This window comes from Gymnoscopelus microlampas (assembly GCF_963454915.1).
Source record: "Gymnoscopelus microlampas genome assembly, chromosome: 21".
NCBI classification, from domain to species: domain Eukaryota; kingdom Metazoa; phylum Chordata; class Actinopteri; order Myctophiformes; family Myctophidae; genus Gymnoscopelus; species Gymnoscopelus microlampas.
The window spans coordinates 6,054,283-6,066,684 of NC_139958.1; the positions used below are offsets into that span (position 1 = coordinate 6,054,283).

The 12,402-nt window shown below is 38.1% G+C and overlaps 2 protein-coding genes across 3 annotated transcripts in view; both read right to left on the bottom strand.

Moving 5' to 3' along the window:
* Window positions 1-12,402, bottom strand: part of LOC311037371 (uncharacterized protein) — a gene marked incomplete at its 3' end in the record, with an annotated part of 208,389 nt that overhangs the window by 148,991 nt on the left and 46,996 nt on the right. The gene's annotated exons all lie outside the window — the stretch shown is intronic.
* LOC311038176 (uncharacterized protein) overlaps window positions 1-12,402 on the bottom strand; it is a 59,713-nt gene that overhangs the window by 46,288 nt on the left and 1,023 nt on the right. The window contains exons 2-12 of one of the 2 annotated variants that reach the window (XM_084047556.1): window positions 11,175-11,292; window positions 10,986-11,074; window positions 9,962-10,015; window positions 8,675-8,771; window positions 8,495-8,574; window positions 7,966-8,080; window positions 7,783-7,865; window positions 7,333-7,447; window positions 6,753-6,841; window positions 6,302-6,380; window positions 5,092-5,727 (exon numbers count right to left, since the gene is read on the bottom strand). In XM_084047556.1, the coding sequence (XP_083903682.1) occupies window positions 5,688-5,727; window positions 6,302-6,380; window positions 6,753-6,841; window positions 7,333-7,447; window positions 7,783-7,865; window positions 7,966-8,080; window positions 8,495-8,574; window positions 8,675-8,771; window positions 9,962-10,015; window positions 10,986-11,074; window positions 11,175-11,292 (959 nt within the window). In that variant the 3' untranslated portion in view covers window positions 5,092-5,687. Of the gene's footprint in view, window positions 1-5,091; window positions 5,728-6,301; window positions 6,381-6,752; window positions 6,842-7,332; window positions 7,448-7,782; window positions 7,866-7,965; window positions 8,081-8,494; window positions 8,575-8,674; window positions 8,772-9,961; window positions 10,016-10,985; window positions 11,075-11,174; window positions 11,293-12,402 lie in introns of those variants that run through there. The other variant, XM_084047555.1, reaches the window with a different exon arrangement.

Here is a 12,402-nt window from a genome sequence, read left to right on the forward strand (position 1 = left end):
AGCTTCCTCATAGACATGTCTATAGAACGCCTAGCCACTCACCACCACTGGCTGCAGTCCAAATATAAAACTCCATATTTGCTCTTTTGGGAGAACTTAGATTTCCTGGAGAGTCAGAATTGTTCATATTTGAACAATCTTGTTCATGAAATAACTGTGTATTTTTAGTCAGTATCATAGGAGTAGAGCCACACCACTGAATACAATGCTATATCATTACAATACATGTTGTTTTATCTTGACAAAAAAAAACATTATATATTGTTGCATTGAAAGTGATGTTGACATTGAGGAGGGTAAAGTGCTTTAAAGCGGCGCTTTAACACACATTCTGACCTGAAGGTCAGGATTCAATTCTATTACATTTTTACAGTAGCTCAATGATGCAGGAAATCAGGTTCAAATCCGGGGGAGAAGAGGAAAGTTACATAGTGCAGCTTTAAGCACTTTCAACATGTCCCTATTTTAAGTGTCTTTTTGGGCATGTCATTATAGTTTTTTTTCCCAAAAAGTTCAAAACATTATCAATTTATTTGTTTTATAGTGGGGAAAAAAGCACTGCAATCAACAAGCTCACAACTCACCACGATGTGACGCATTCAGAATACAGTTTGAAGATCTTTAAGATAACAGGTTTAAATTTAAATGTTGCATGATTATCTCTTCCTTTATCAGGATGTGGTTTCTCTTGAACTTCATAGATTTATAACTGACATTCTGACAGGAAGCTGATTAGATGTCACCATGTTGTATGAAAGGATAAGTCTGTTATTATAATTTTGACATAACCCTATTTTTCCATCCTTGTCTGTGTAGTAGGCATGAGTATGTAAATTTCAATATCGGTGGTATTATTAATAACCAAAAATGTAGTTTGAGGACTCCTCAATATCTTAAGGATAATCAAATTAATAACCATGAATTTGGAATTATGAGTATTTAAATTTAAGTCAAAAATGTTACGAGGCACCATGAAAATCAACTTATGACTAAGCACAAGCTTAATTTGTATTTAACCTTAACTTTAAACCACCAATAAAATAATCAAAGATTATAAAATAATCACTTATTATTTTATTTCAATAAATCTACACGATCTGAAGGGGAAAGCGTTCTTTTCTCGGCAGAGCCTTTTTAAGACGTGTGTCAATGTCAGTGTTCTATAAGGAATAATAATTCAACTTGAGCAATGACCAAACTAGAGTTGATATAAAAAATATATGAATTTATTCAATCAAACCTAAGCATGCAACATTTAATAGAAATGGAAAATCTCAACATTAAATATAATCAAGGTTTTAGCTGGATTTAGATGGAAGCTAAACCTAACTTTAAATCCTGTAAGAAAACAACAGTTAAATGAAATAAGACTGATATGCCATGAGCAGCTGAATTGATCTTATTCAGGAGTTGTTCCTGTGTTTACCGCACATCACAGTTGTCATGTGATGTGTCCGATGTCCAGTGATGAACGTTGTCTGTTTGTGACGACGTGGTGGAATTCACGCTGGTTTTAGGGTGAAAACGTGAAGTTGTAGATCTGTCCTATTGTCTCACTCAGTCCTCTGAGGAGCCAGTTGTGTCAGAATGCTGCCCATGTGATATACCTATGGTCAGGCAAGCGCACAGTCGTCGTAGCGTTGAGCAGGGGCCAGTCAGGAGCTTTGTGGCAGGCTGTACTATCTTTAGGGATGCCTAGGCCAGGCAGAAGAGAAGCAGCGGAGACACAACTTGGTCAGGGTCAGATCGTCTGGGGGACCCCAAGTTGTTGCGTCTGGCTTGTGGGAGAATCAGGCCTTCCAGTCACGGAGGTGCGGTGTGAAGAGCTTTGTGGGCATCTTCTTCTTCGCAGTCCCTTGCTTCCTCGCAGAGAGGGGCTTAGGTCTCCCGAAGCTGGGAGCTTCCGAGTAGTCAAAAAGTTAAAGTGGGGGGGTTACACACAGCACTTATATACGTTGCGATGAGGTAACATGAGGCTGTTGCAACACACATGTTCTTCCGAAATACATATGTTGTTGGTTGGTTTTTGAGGCAAAGACTTGTCCAGAAGTTGTGTCCATCTTTGGAAGTTCAGTGGCACATGAAGTCATTGCTCATACATTGCTCATGGCTTAAATTTCACATATTCTGCAAATGTTGTGTTTATTTTATTTACACAGTTATTACAAACCATTGAATCCAGTGCAGTAAACTACGATGAATATGGTGCAAATAAAATAATGTCATAATTACAATCAAAATCATGATTAATGAATTGGAGTGATTACATGAATGAAACATTCAAACATTATGACATGTCAATAAGTCAGAGTGTTATCTCTGGGATGATAACATAATCCAATAAAGGGAAACAGTATTATAATCCAAGAATCCTTATCCATTCAGGAGTCTGTAGGGTTCCAGTGAGTCTGCTTTGGAGACAAACATCTGAAAATAGAATGTAGTAAGTTTCGCAAACCTTGCAAAGTGAGTTCTCCATCACACTTATAGTCAAACCTTGCGTTAGTGAAATGAGATGCAACTGTCATCTGTATCCATGGTCCAGGTTCTGTGGCACATTCCTGAGGGTCAATGGGTCAGTTTGTGCAGCAAAAGGCTCCTATGACATGTAGATTGAGCCATCAGTATCAGACAGGGGGAAGTACTTGCTGATGTGTCCATTTGTTCATCCAATATTGTAAGTGTGGAAACTGTATTAACAGTAATTGTGCTTCTATACAGACCTATAGTTACTACTGTACATCTGTAGCTACATTAATTTCACATCTGCCATACCAGTTTAAAACTCTTATCAATATTTAGTTGCATGGAGTTATACTGAAGGCCATTTCTGTCGATTGCACGACATTCACTTTCGCCCATTCTTCTATTTTTTTTTCTTATTTTTCTTTTGCAGAAAAAGCACTGCTTTTCCACTTAGCGTGAATATACCCTTAAGCCCTATTTTATACTTATGTATGATGTATGACGTGTTGCATGAAAATAGCTGATCTATCCTACATAATTTCTAAAAAAAAATGTAAGTTTTCTTTGAATGACGCCAGGTTGAAAGTGGTTAAAATCTCTGTCCTAAATGGCAGAAGTAAAAGTGTTATGGCAACAAGTGTGTTTTGTTTGTATTACAGGTGGTGTTGTATCTTAGTATGTGGTTGCGGTGGTGTGTGTTGCATGTTAACATTCTCCCAGAGTGTTTCCTGTCATGTTCTCCCTCTACGGTGAGAGTCTTACCGCTGGTTTCTATGTTTCCACTGAATGTTGAGGTGAACTGATCAGTGTGACCTCATCGGCTGCAGCCACACAGTTCTATAGAACCCAGTGGTGGAAAAAGTACTACATTTTTTTACTCAAGTAAAAGTATCAATACTTCAATATAGAAATACTATAGAAATACAAAAGTATTGGTATCAAATTGTACTTAAAGCACCAAAAGTAGAAAGAACTCTTTATGCAGAATGTCCCATTTCACAAGTTTTCAAATAAAATGTATACAAATCTTTTGATAATAGCAGATCTACAAGCTCACAATGTGTCGCATCGCGACGCATTGTGAGCTTGTAGATCTGGACCCATTGTGAGCTTGTAGATCTGCTATTTTCAAATGGCCGAAATGTAACTAGTAACTTTTTTTTTTTTTAGTAACTAGTAACTTTTTTCAAATAATTGTAAGTACAGTACTTGTACTTAGTTACTTTACACCACTGAAAGAACCCAGAGGGAGTGTGAAGCTGAACCAGCCTTTACTCATGCAGCCAAGAGATGGAGTGAGATAAGGACGGTGCACAAACTGTGCCAGTGGTGGAAGAAGTACTCAGATATTTTACTTAAGTAAAAGTAGCAATACTACAATATAAACTCAAGTGAACTCAAGTGAACTTCGTCAGGTGCTATACAAAAGTGTGAGCTTTTGTATAGCACCTGACGAAGCTCACGGCAAAACGCGCTGTGCTAATACAATACTTACTGTAATGCAATAGTAAGTTGTCCATCTCTGTTCCCTGGAGTGTGCAGTCCCTTCCTTGAAGGTCCATCCCTTTTTTACAATTTATATACCTGCTGACTAGACTTGCACCTCCAACAGGTGTTTTTTTTAGATGCAGGAGTCCCCTTTTTTGGTTCTATTAGATGTTTTTATAACTTATACTGTAACTTAGAGTGTGTGTTGCAGGTTCCAAGAGACAAAGTGGAAGGGGAGGAAGCAAGGCCAGGAGTATCATAGGAAGGTTCAAACTGTTCTACCTTGGGGTGAAGGGGACACTAAATGGGGCAGGTATAATCCTGAATGAAGAGTAAATGTTATGCATTGTAACTTCAAACTCCATTTTTTAATCATGCCAGACTCATTGAAAACACACGTCCCTGCTACTGGTGACTGATATTATCCTTCTAATGCATGAGTCATTTTCAATTACTTTTTAAAATGTTTTATTATACATTTTGAAAATGAAATGAAATATACATAACTTTCTTTTTAAAGAGTACAGCCCCCTCACACATTAGGACAATATCAGTCACCAGAGGTTAAGACGAGTTTATAGGTCAAAGTATGTGGATTGTGGAAGGAGTTAAGAGTCACAAAAAAGTGGGGAAAATACATGAACCCATTTAGACCTGAGGCCTTCTAAATCCTTACCTACGTTTTCTGAAAAACTTCAAATAATTATTACAAAAATTACAAAAAATGTATGTTGCTATATACTGAACATACCAACAAACATCTTGAAAGGTATAGTTACTAATAGGGGTTCCCGCCCCAAAATGGGTTAATAAATAGAAGAGTACATGAATGTGCTCGCTGCCCAGTGAGCCCAATGATGATAATGAACAACACATGACAAAAGTGTAATCAGTAATGTAATAAAATGGAATGTTTTGATGACTTTGTCTCCAACGTCTATGTAGAGTAGAGTTACACAATCAGCATAATTATTAACTTAACTAAAAGGAGACCATAGCTACAAAATAACTGTCACTTTGTTTGTAGAGAAGAGAAGAAGAGAAGTGTCACGGTGGAAGTCACAGAGGTAGGACCTTAATTACAGGACAAGAGGCACACACAGATTTTAGATTATTTATTAACATGAAAACAGAAACACGAGGAGCACTGGACATTAACACTGGTATTACTATGAACTATAACCATAAAGAATACAGAACACTATTACTGCTAGACACCAGTGGTGGTAAAAGTACACAAATGTTTTACTTAAGTATAAGTATCAATACTGCAATGTAGAAATACTCTATTGCAAGTAAAAGGCCTGTGTTCAAAATGTTACTTGAGTAAAAGTAGAAAAGTATTGGCATCTAAATATACTTAACGTACCAAAAGTAAAAATACTGACATGTTTGAAAATAGCAGATCTACAAGCTCACAACGTGTCGCATCGCGACACGTTGTGAGCTTGTCGATCGGCTATTTTCAAATAGCACATGTATAAAATAGGGCTAAAGTGGTTAATGTATGTTTCACAATTTCATAATTGAAAAGTAACTGGTAACTAAAGTTGTCAAATAATTGCAGTGGAGTAAACATACTATATTTGCCTGAAAACTGAAAATACTCAAGTAAAGTAAAAAATACGTCAACATCGTACTTAAGTACAGTACTTGAGTAAATGTACTTATTTACTTTACACCACTATAACTGCAGGGGGGTGCTGGATCGTGGCGTAGTGGACCTCAGACTCCTACTCACACTCAGAGGTGGGAGAATGTTCCTTTTTTGTCCTGTCAAATCAAAAGACTTACTTATTATTTACATCATTTAACCCATTCATCAAGACTTGAGGCCAATTCTACAAAATGTCTTCTAAATTCGAGTAGTTCTCTGCAAAATGTATTTTGCTATAATATATAGCAACATAGGTTCTCAAAAAGAATATATATATATATATATATGTATTTGGCTGCGGACCCCCGTCTCAAAAATATTTGGTTCCAGGGACCCCCAGAAGCAAAGATTTGAGTTAAAAATGTTCACTTTAAGAAAAATGTATATATTCAAAAATAGCAGATCTACAAGCTCATGTACAGTATATCTGTTATTTTTGAATAGCCAAAGTATAAAATGACACAGATGCTTTCCCGGTTTTAATGACATTTGACAGATAGCTGCTGTGTGGAAAGTAGCTAATATTGATAATAAAGTGTTAATCTGGTAGGTGTAAATTTAATCAAGATTGATGAATATGTGGTCTATTTTTTGACTAATCTATTGTGTACAATACGCGCAGAACTGTGGAAAAGACCACACGTACGCACGTACACACACACGTGTACACGCACACACACATTAACTCACCTGCAGCAAACCCCGTAAATAAAAATCAGCACAAACACTGAAACTCCAACTCCAACTCCTACTCCAATAATAAGTCCAGCTTTGGAGAAACACAATAACAATGAGAGGAGAAGTTAAAATCTGCAGTTCTGATGTCATTGTCAGTTCTACTTGATTTATGAATAATAGCATTAGTATTACTGAAGCTGGAAATGACATCATCAAGAAGACAATGCTCTGATGATGGAATCTGAGATTATGTTTGAAATAAAATTGAGAAAATGTTTTCATGCCCAAAAAATGTTGGTTATCATGAGAATAATGTAAATGTGAGGAACATGGGCAAGTAAACAGTGGAGCTTTACTGCAGAGAGGCTTCCCCACCCCTATAAATGAATTACAATAGTGAAAGGTCAACAGCATACAGTAGGTGGATTATGAGACATTGCAGAGCAGCCTTTTCTGGTCTTACCTGTTCTTTGGTTATTTAATTTATAGATATGTTTTCCAAAGTCTGACTCTGGATTCACGCATTCCTCTGTGCCGTTAGTTGTTGTCACTCTGGGGATGGATAAGATAATATTAGTGATGGAGAGCACCATGGAATGGCACATCTCAGCATTATGACTTATGATGCATTCACACTGGCAGCTACAAAAGATATAAAGCTACAAAGTCACTGTATATCTGTCGCTGAGTCACTATTGAAGTGTAGTTCAACATGCTCGTTGACGTGGAACGTGCGTCTGATGAGCGAGAACAATATAGAAGAAAATATAATGCCTGGGCTTAGATAGAACATGGAACTGGCTGCCGAAAATAATTAGTTTCCCCCCGACTCCAAGAGAGAGGCAAGAGACAAGAGCTTTGTAGCTGCAGTTGAAGCCAGCTCAGCAGGGATTGTAGCTTTGTAGATTTCGTAGCAGCTACAAACGTTGGGCATCACTTATCTTCATATTGCTGGCTTCCATTGAAAATGGATGGTAGACTGTAGCTTTGTATTTGCCAGTGTGAACGAAGCATTAGCCTTCTGTTTAGAACATTCTACTTACATGATCTCCCTGCTTGGACACGATGGAGACGCTTCATGTATCTGGTAATCCTTAATGAGACTTGAGTTCATGTAGTCGATTCCTTGATCTGGACATGTGCAGCTATCACGTTGACCTGTTATGTGTTAAATTAATTAAATATTAAAACCATTATCTGTTCTAACTAACCAAATTAGCAGAGTGCCTATCTCCACCATGCCTATAGGGCCGTGTTGGTCCAGCCCTGGGACTGACACAACCCTGTTCAGCGGTGCCTCAGATTAGCTGTTCACACGAGTCAGTCAGTCAGTCCCTCTCTCTCTCTCTCTCTCTCTCTCTCTCTCTCTCTCTCTCTCTCTCTCTCCTATAGAGTGCACCTCCAAAACACTTATGCTTTCACGACTTACACAGCCCTGGCTATGCAGCCTGGCAGAGATATGCACTCTGTCAATCTGCCTTTTCTACTCTTACCTGTTCTTCTGATATCATAGATGAACTTTCCCAAATTTGACTCTAGATTCACGCATGGCTTCTTGCCGTCAGTTGTTGTCACACTGGAGATGGATAAAAAGATATTAATGATGGACAGCGTCTAAAATGAATGGCACCTCACAGGAATATGATATTAAGGCTGTTTAAAAACATTCTACTTACACGATCTCCATGACTGGACAGAACTGAGTCTCTTCAGATATTGTGTAGTTTATGATGAGACTCGGGTGCATGGAGTCGATTCCTTGATCTGGACATTTGCAGTCAGGATCTTGACCTGTGGAATGAAGGGACAAAACACTTAGTTGACACAATAGTTGCATTAAAACAATCAGATATGAAATGCTTTATCTGTGTTTTTAATGCATTTTGTCAAATAAATGAATGTATTATCCCCAGAATTAAATTCCTAATGTTTACAAATTAAATAGCAGATCTATCCCAGGTCTGTGTCAGTGGAGGGGTGCAGCCGTTAGGACATTTGTTAAGGGGGAAATGGAGTTTGCGTGACAGATGGTGTTTTTGTTCACGTTCGTGGCCATGGGAGCACCAAAAATGTGTTTCACTTTAGGCCTATGTCACAGAAATACTATTGCCCCAGCTTCTTCACATCCTGACGGCTGCACCCCCGACTTACACAGCCCTGGCTAGGCAACCCAGCCTGGTGGAGATATGCTCTCCACAAGCTTACCTGTTGTCATATGATATATGAGAGACTTTTCCAAGTGTGACCCTGGATTCACGCATCTCCGGCCGTTAGTTGTTATCTCACTGGAGATGGATACAATTATATTAGTGATGGATAGCATGTAAAATGAAAGTCACCTCGCAGGAATATGACTTAGGCTGCTGTTTAGAATATTCTACTTACAACCTGAGTGGACAGAATGGATTTATGAATGGTCCCTCATACTCAAATGGTGGATGCATGTAGCTGAGTCCTGGACCTAAACAGTGAGGTTGGCAGACTGTGGAATGAAGGGACAAGACACTATGTTGCAGGAACAGTTGCATTCAAATAATTATATTAAAGCCTTTATCTGTGTTTGTTTTTAACCAACATTAGCTGCAAACAAATAAATGACAGCAAATTATTCTAACAGAACTAAAGTAAACCAGCAGAACAACACACAATGAAAAGATTAGACACCAGCAGTAAAAATCTGTCTTTTGTTTATAAAAAATAGAGCTCACACTCCCCGCAATGCTGCCAGGCCACACTTCTTCACATGACTAATGAGATAATGTGTACCGATTTGCATGAGTTTTGGACAAAATTTGTAGGAGTAGTGGCTACTAGTGGCAAAAGAAACCCCGCTAAATTGAGGAACATCTTGTCTGGCAGAAATGGGCGGGACTTTACGCAGAGTTGCAAAAACAAGATTGTATGACCTGGTGTTCAAGAGTTATATAGGTCAAAATGTGAAGTGGTCTGTTAGCGCCACCATGAGACCTATTTGAACTATTTGAGGTGGAGGTTCTTTTTTCTGGGAGTGTGCATGCAAAGTGTCGCATTGATCAGTCCAGCGTTGCCTGACCGTCTTAGCAGTTGGAATCAGTTCAGAGGCCTTGGTATGGTGTAACCATATGGTGTATTTATTCACCGTCAACCAGGGTAAAACTGACCAGGACAACACATGATGCTCCACTCAACGCACAGACTCTGGTCCACTGGCAGCCTTTTGTGCTCAGCTGGACTAATGAGTCTGGACTGTACCATTCTAAGAGGTGTATTCGAGGCTGAGCATCAGGGCCGGCCGCTGCTATAAAATCATATTTCTTTTACCCCTTTTTCTCCCCAATTTAGTCGTTAGGCCAATTAATTCCTCCCCACACACATTTGTGTGTGTTGTCACTGCTGTTGTATCATGACATCTGCTACCAGGAACAACATTTGCACACATGAGTTATTTTTGACAGAACTCGATGATCAAAAACCATTCATGAATATGAGTTGGCAGATATGGAAAGTACACCAAAAAGTGGTTTGATACAATTTACAAATACAAATAAAAAATGTATCACTATATAAATACAAAATACTGGTCTGAGAGTTTGATTCCATTTTTTGTCTCCCCAATTTAGTCGTTATGCCAATTAATTCTTCACCACACACATTTCTGTGTGCTGTCACTGATGTTGTTTCCTACTGACTCACCTTGTTGGTACCGATTGGGGAAACATAGACCGGCAAGATGATAGCTTGACTGACCTGAGAGGGAGTTTTACTATTAATTTGGGGTGCTGTATATAGACACCGATTTACTGTAGCCACGCACACTCACGTGACACCAATAAGTATGTACAGTAAATTACATCTGCTAACATTTGCAGGAACAACATTTTTACAGAACTCAATATTCAGAAACCATTCATTAATATGAGTTGGCAGAGATGGGTGAAAGTACATCAAAAAGTATTTTGATACAAATTACAAATAATGTGTCAAAATTATGTATCACAATTCAAATACAAAATACTGGTCTATACGAAATGTATTTGAGATACAAATACATATTACGTACAAATACATAATATATCTTTTTTGTTGCTTTTTTGTTTGTATTTGAAAATACATTTTATAAAAAATGATGCCATGATTAGTCAATTCATAGATTGACTTCCAATTATTAAATTAATTGCCTATGTCAGAATTTCTGACATAGGCAATTAATGTCAGAATTTCTGACACTAGATCTAGTATTTTTAAGTTGTTTAGTTGAATGAATAGTTCATTCATTGGTGCGCAGTAGTCTGTTTGTTTGACAATGCTGATGGCTTTCTTCTGGAGTAAGAATATTGGTTTGATATTTGTTTTGTAGTTGTTCCCCCATACTTCCACACAGTAACTGTTGTTGAAGTTACACACACACACACACACACATACACACACACACACACACACACACACACACACACACACACACACACACACACACACACACACACACACACACACACACACACACACACACACACACACACACACACACGTACAGATGGAGGGTTGATGTTGAGGGCCTCTATATACAGTGCACTTCAAGATGCACTTTCCCTTCTGCCCATGGGAGCAGCACATGTGATACTGTACGTTGCACTGTATGTCATAGAAATGCTATGCCCAGCTTCCTCTCATGATGGTGGAGATAAATGCTCTGTTGAGAAACCTTTTCTAGTCTTACCTATTGTTTTCATATCATAAAGAGCCTCTCCCAAGTCTGACTCTGGATTCACACATTCCCCGCAGTTACCGTTTGTAGCTGTGAACACACTGGAGATGAATAATATTATTTTAGTGATGGGCAGTGTGTAAAATGAAAGGCACCTCAGAGGAATATGACTTAGGCTGCTGTTTAGAACATTCTACTTACATAATCCTGCGTGGGCACGATGGAGTCGCTTCATATATGTGGTGATTAGTAATGGAACTTATGTCGAAGTCTTTGTCGAAGTCTTCTATATAGTATGGACAATTGCAGATAGGTAGACCTGTGAAATGAAGGGACACTTAGTTGCATGAACAGATGCATTCAAATAATTACACATTAAAGCCTTTATCTGTGTTTGTTTTTAACCAACATTAGAAACAAAAAATGACAGTAAAGGATTCTAACAGAACTAAAGTAAACCAGCAGAACACATTAAGATTAGATAGTAAAAATATGTCTTTTGTCTATAAAAATGGAGCTCAAGCTCCCCACAATCGTATGCTGCCAGGCCCCACTTCTTCATAGAAGATTTGCAGCATCACATGACTCCAGAGATAATTTGTACTGATTTGTATGAGTTTTGGACAAATTTGTTGGAGTATAGTAGCAAAAAGAAGAAAGTTAATTAAGTGCCAATATGCTCTGCAAATACACCTTAATAAATAAGGGTTACAATATGTGCATGTGAAGTACTGTAGTAGTAACTGTAGTAACAGAGGTCCTCTCTGTTACACCTATTAGCTGCTCACAGTCTCACGGACAAAAACGCACGCACCCGTGCACACGCTTTCCCTGGTGGAGATATGCACTCCGACAAGCAGCCTTTGCTAGTGTTACCTGTTCTCAGTGGTGTAAAGTAACTAAGTACATGTACTCAAGCACTGTACTTAAGTACAATTTTGAGGTATTGTTTTTCTCTTTCTTCAGAGTTTTTCAATACTGTTACTTCTACCCCACTACATCTCAGAGGAAAATATTGTACTTTTACTCCACTACAATTATATGAAAACTTTAGTTACTTTGTAGATTTTGATTATTACAAAACACACTAACCACTTCAGCTCTATATTTCGGCTTTTCAGATGCGACACATTGTGAGCTGGATCGGCTAGATCGGCTATTTTCAAATACTTTTTTATACATTTATGTATATGTAAATATACACGTATGTATACATGTATATTTATACATTTTTGTATTTTCGGACAGAAAATCGGACAGATTCGTTTTGATCACTTGAGATAATGTGTACCGATTTGCGTTATGTTTGGACCGAAATTGTAGGAATAAAAAAATATATATATTTTGCAAAAATACGGCTTCCTGGTGGCGCTATAACAGGACAATGTGAAAAGGGTGGCATTTCTCCCTCGGCCTAGTAGCCAGAGGA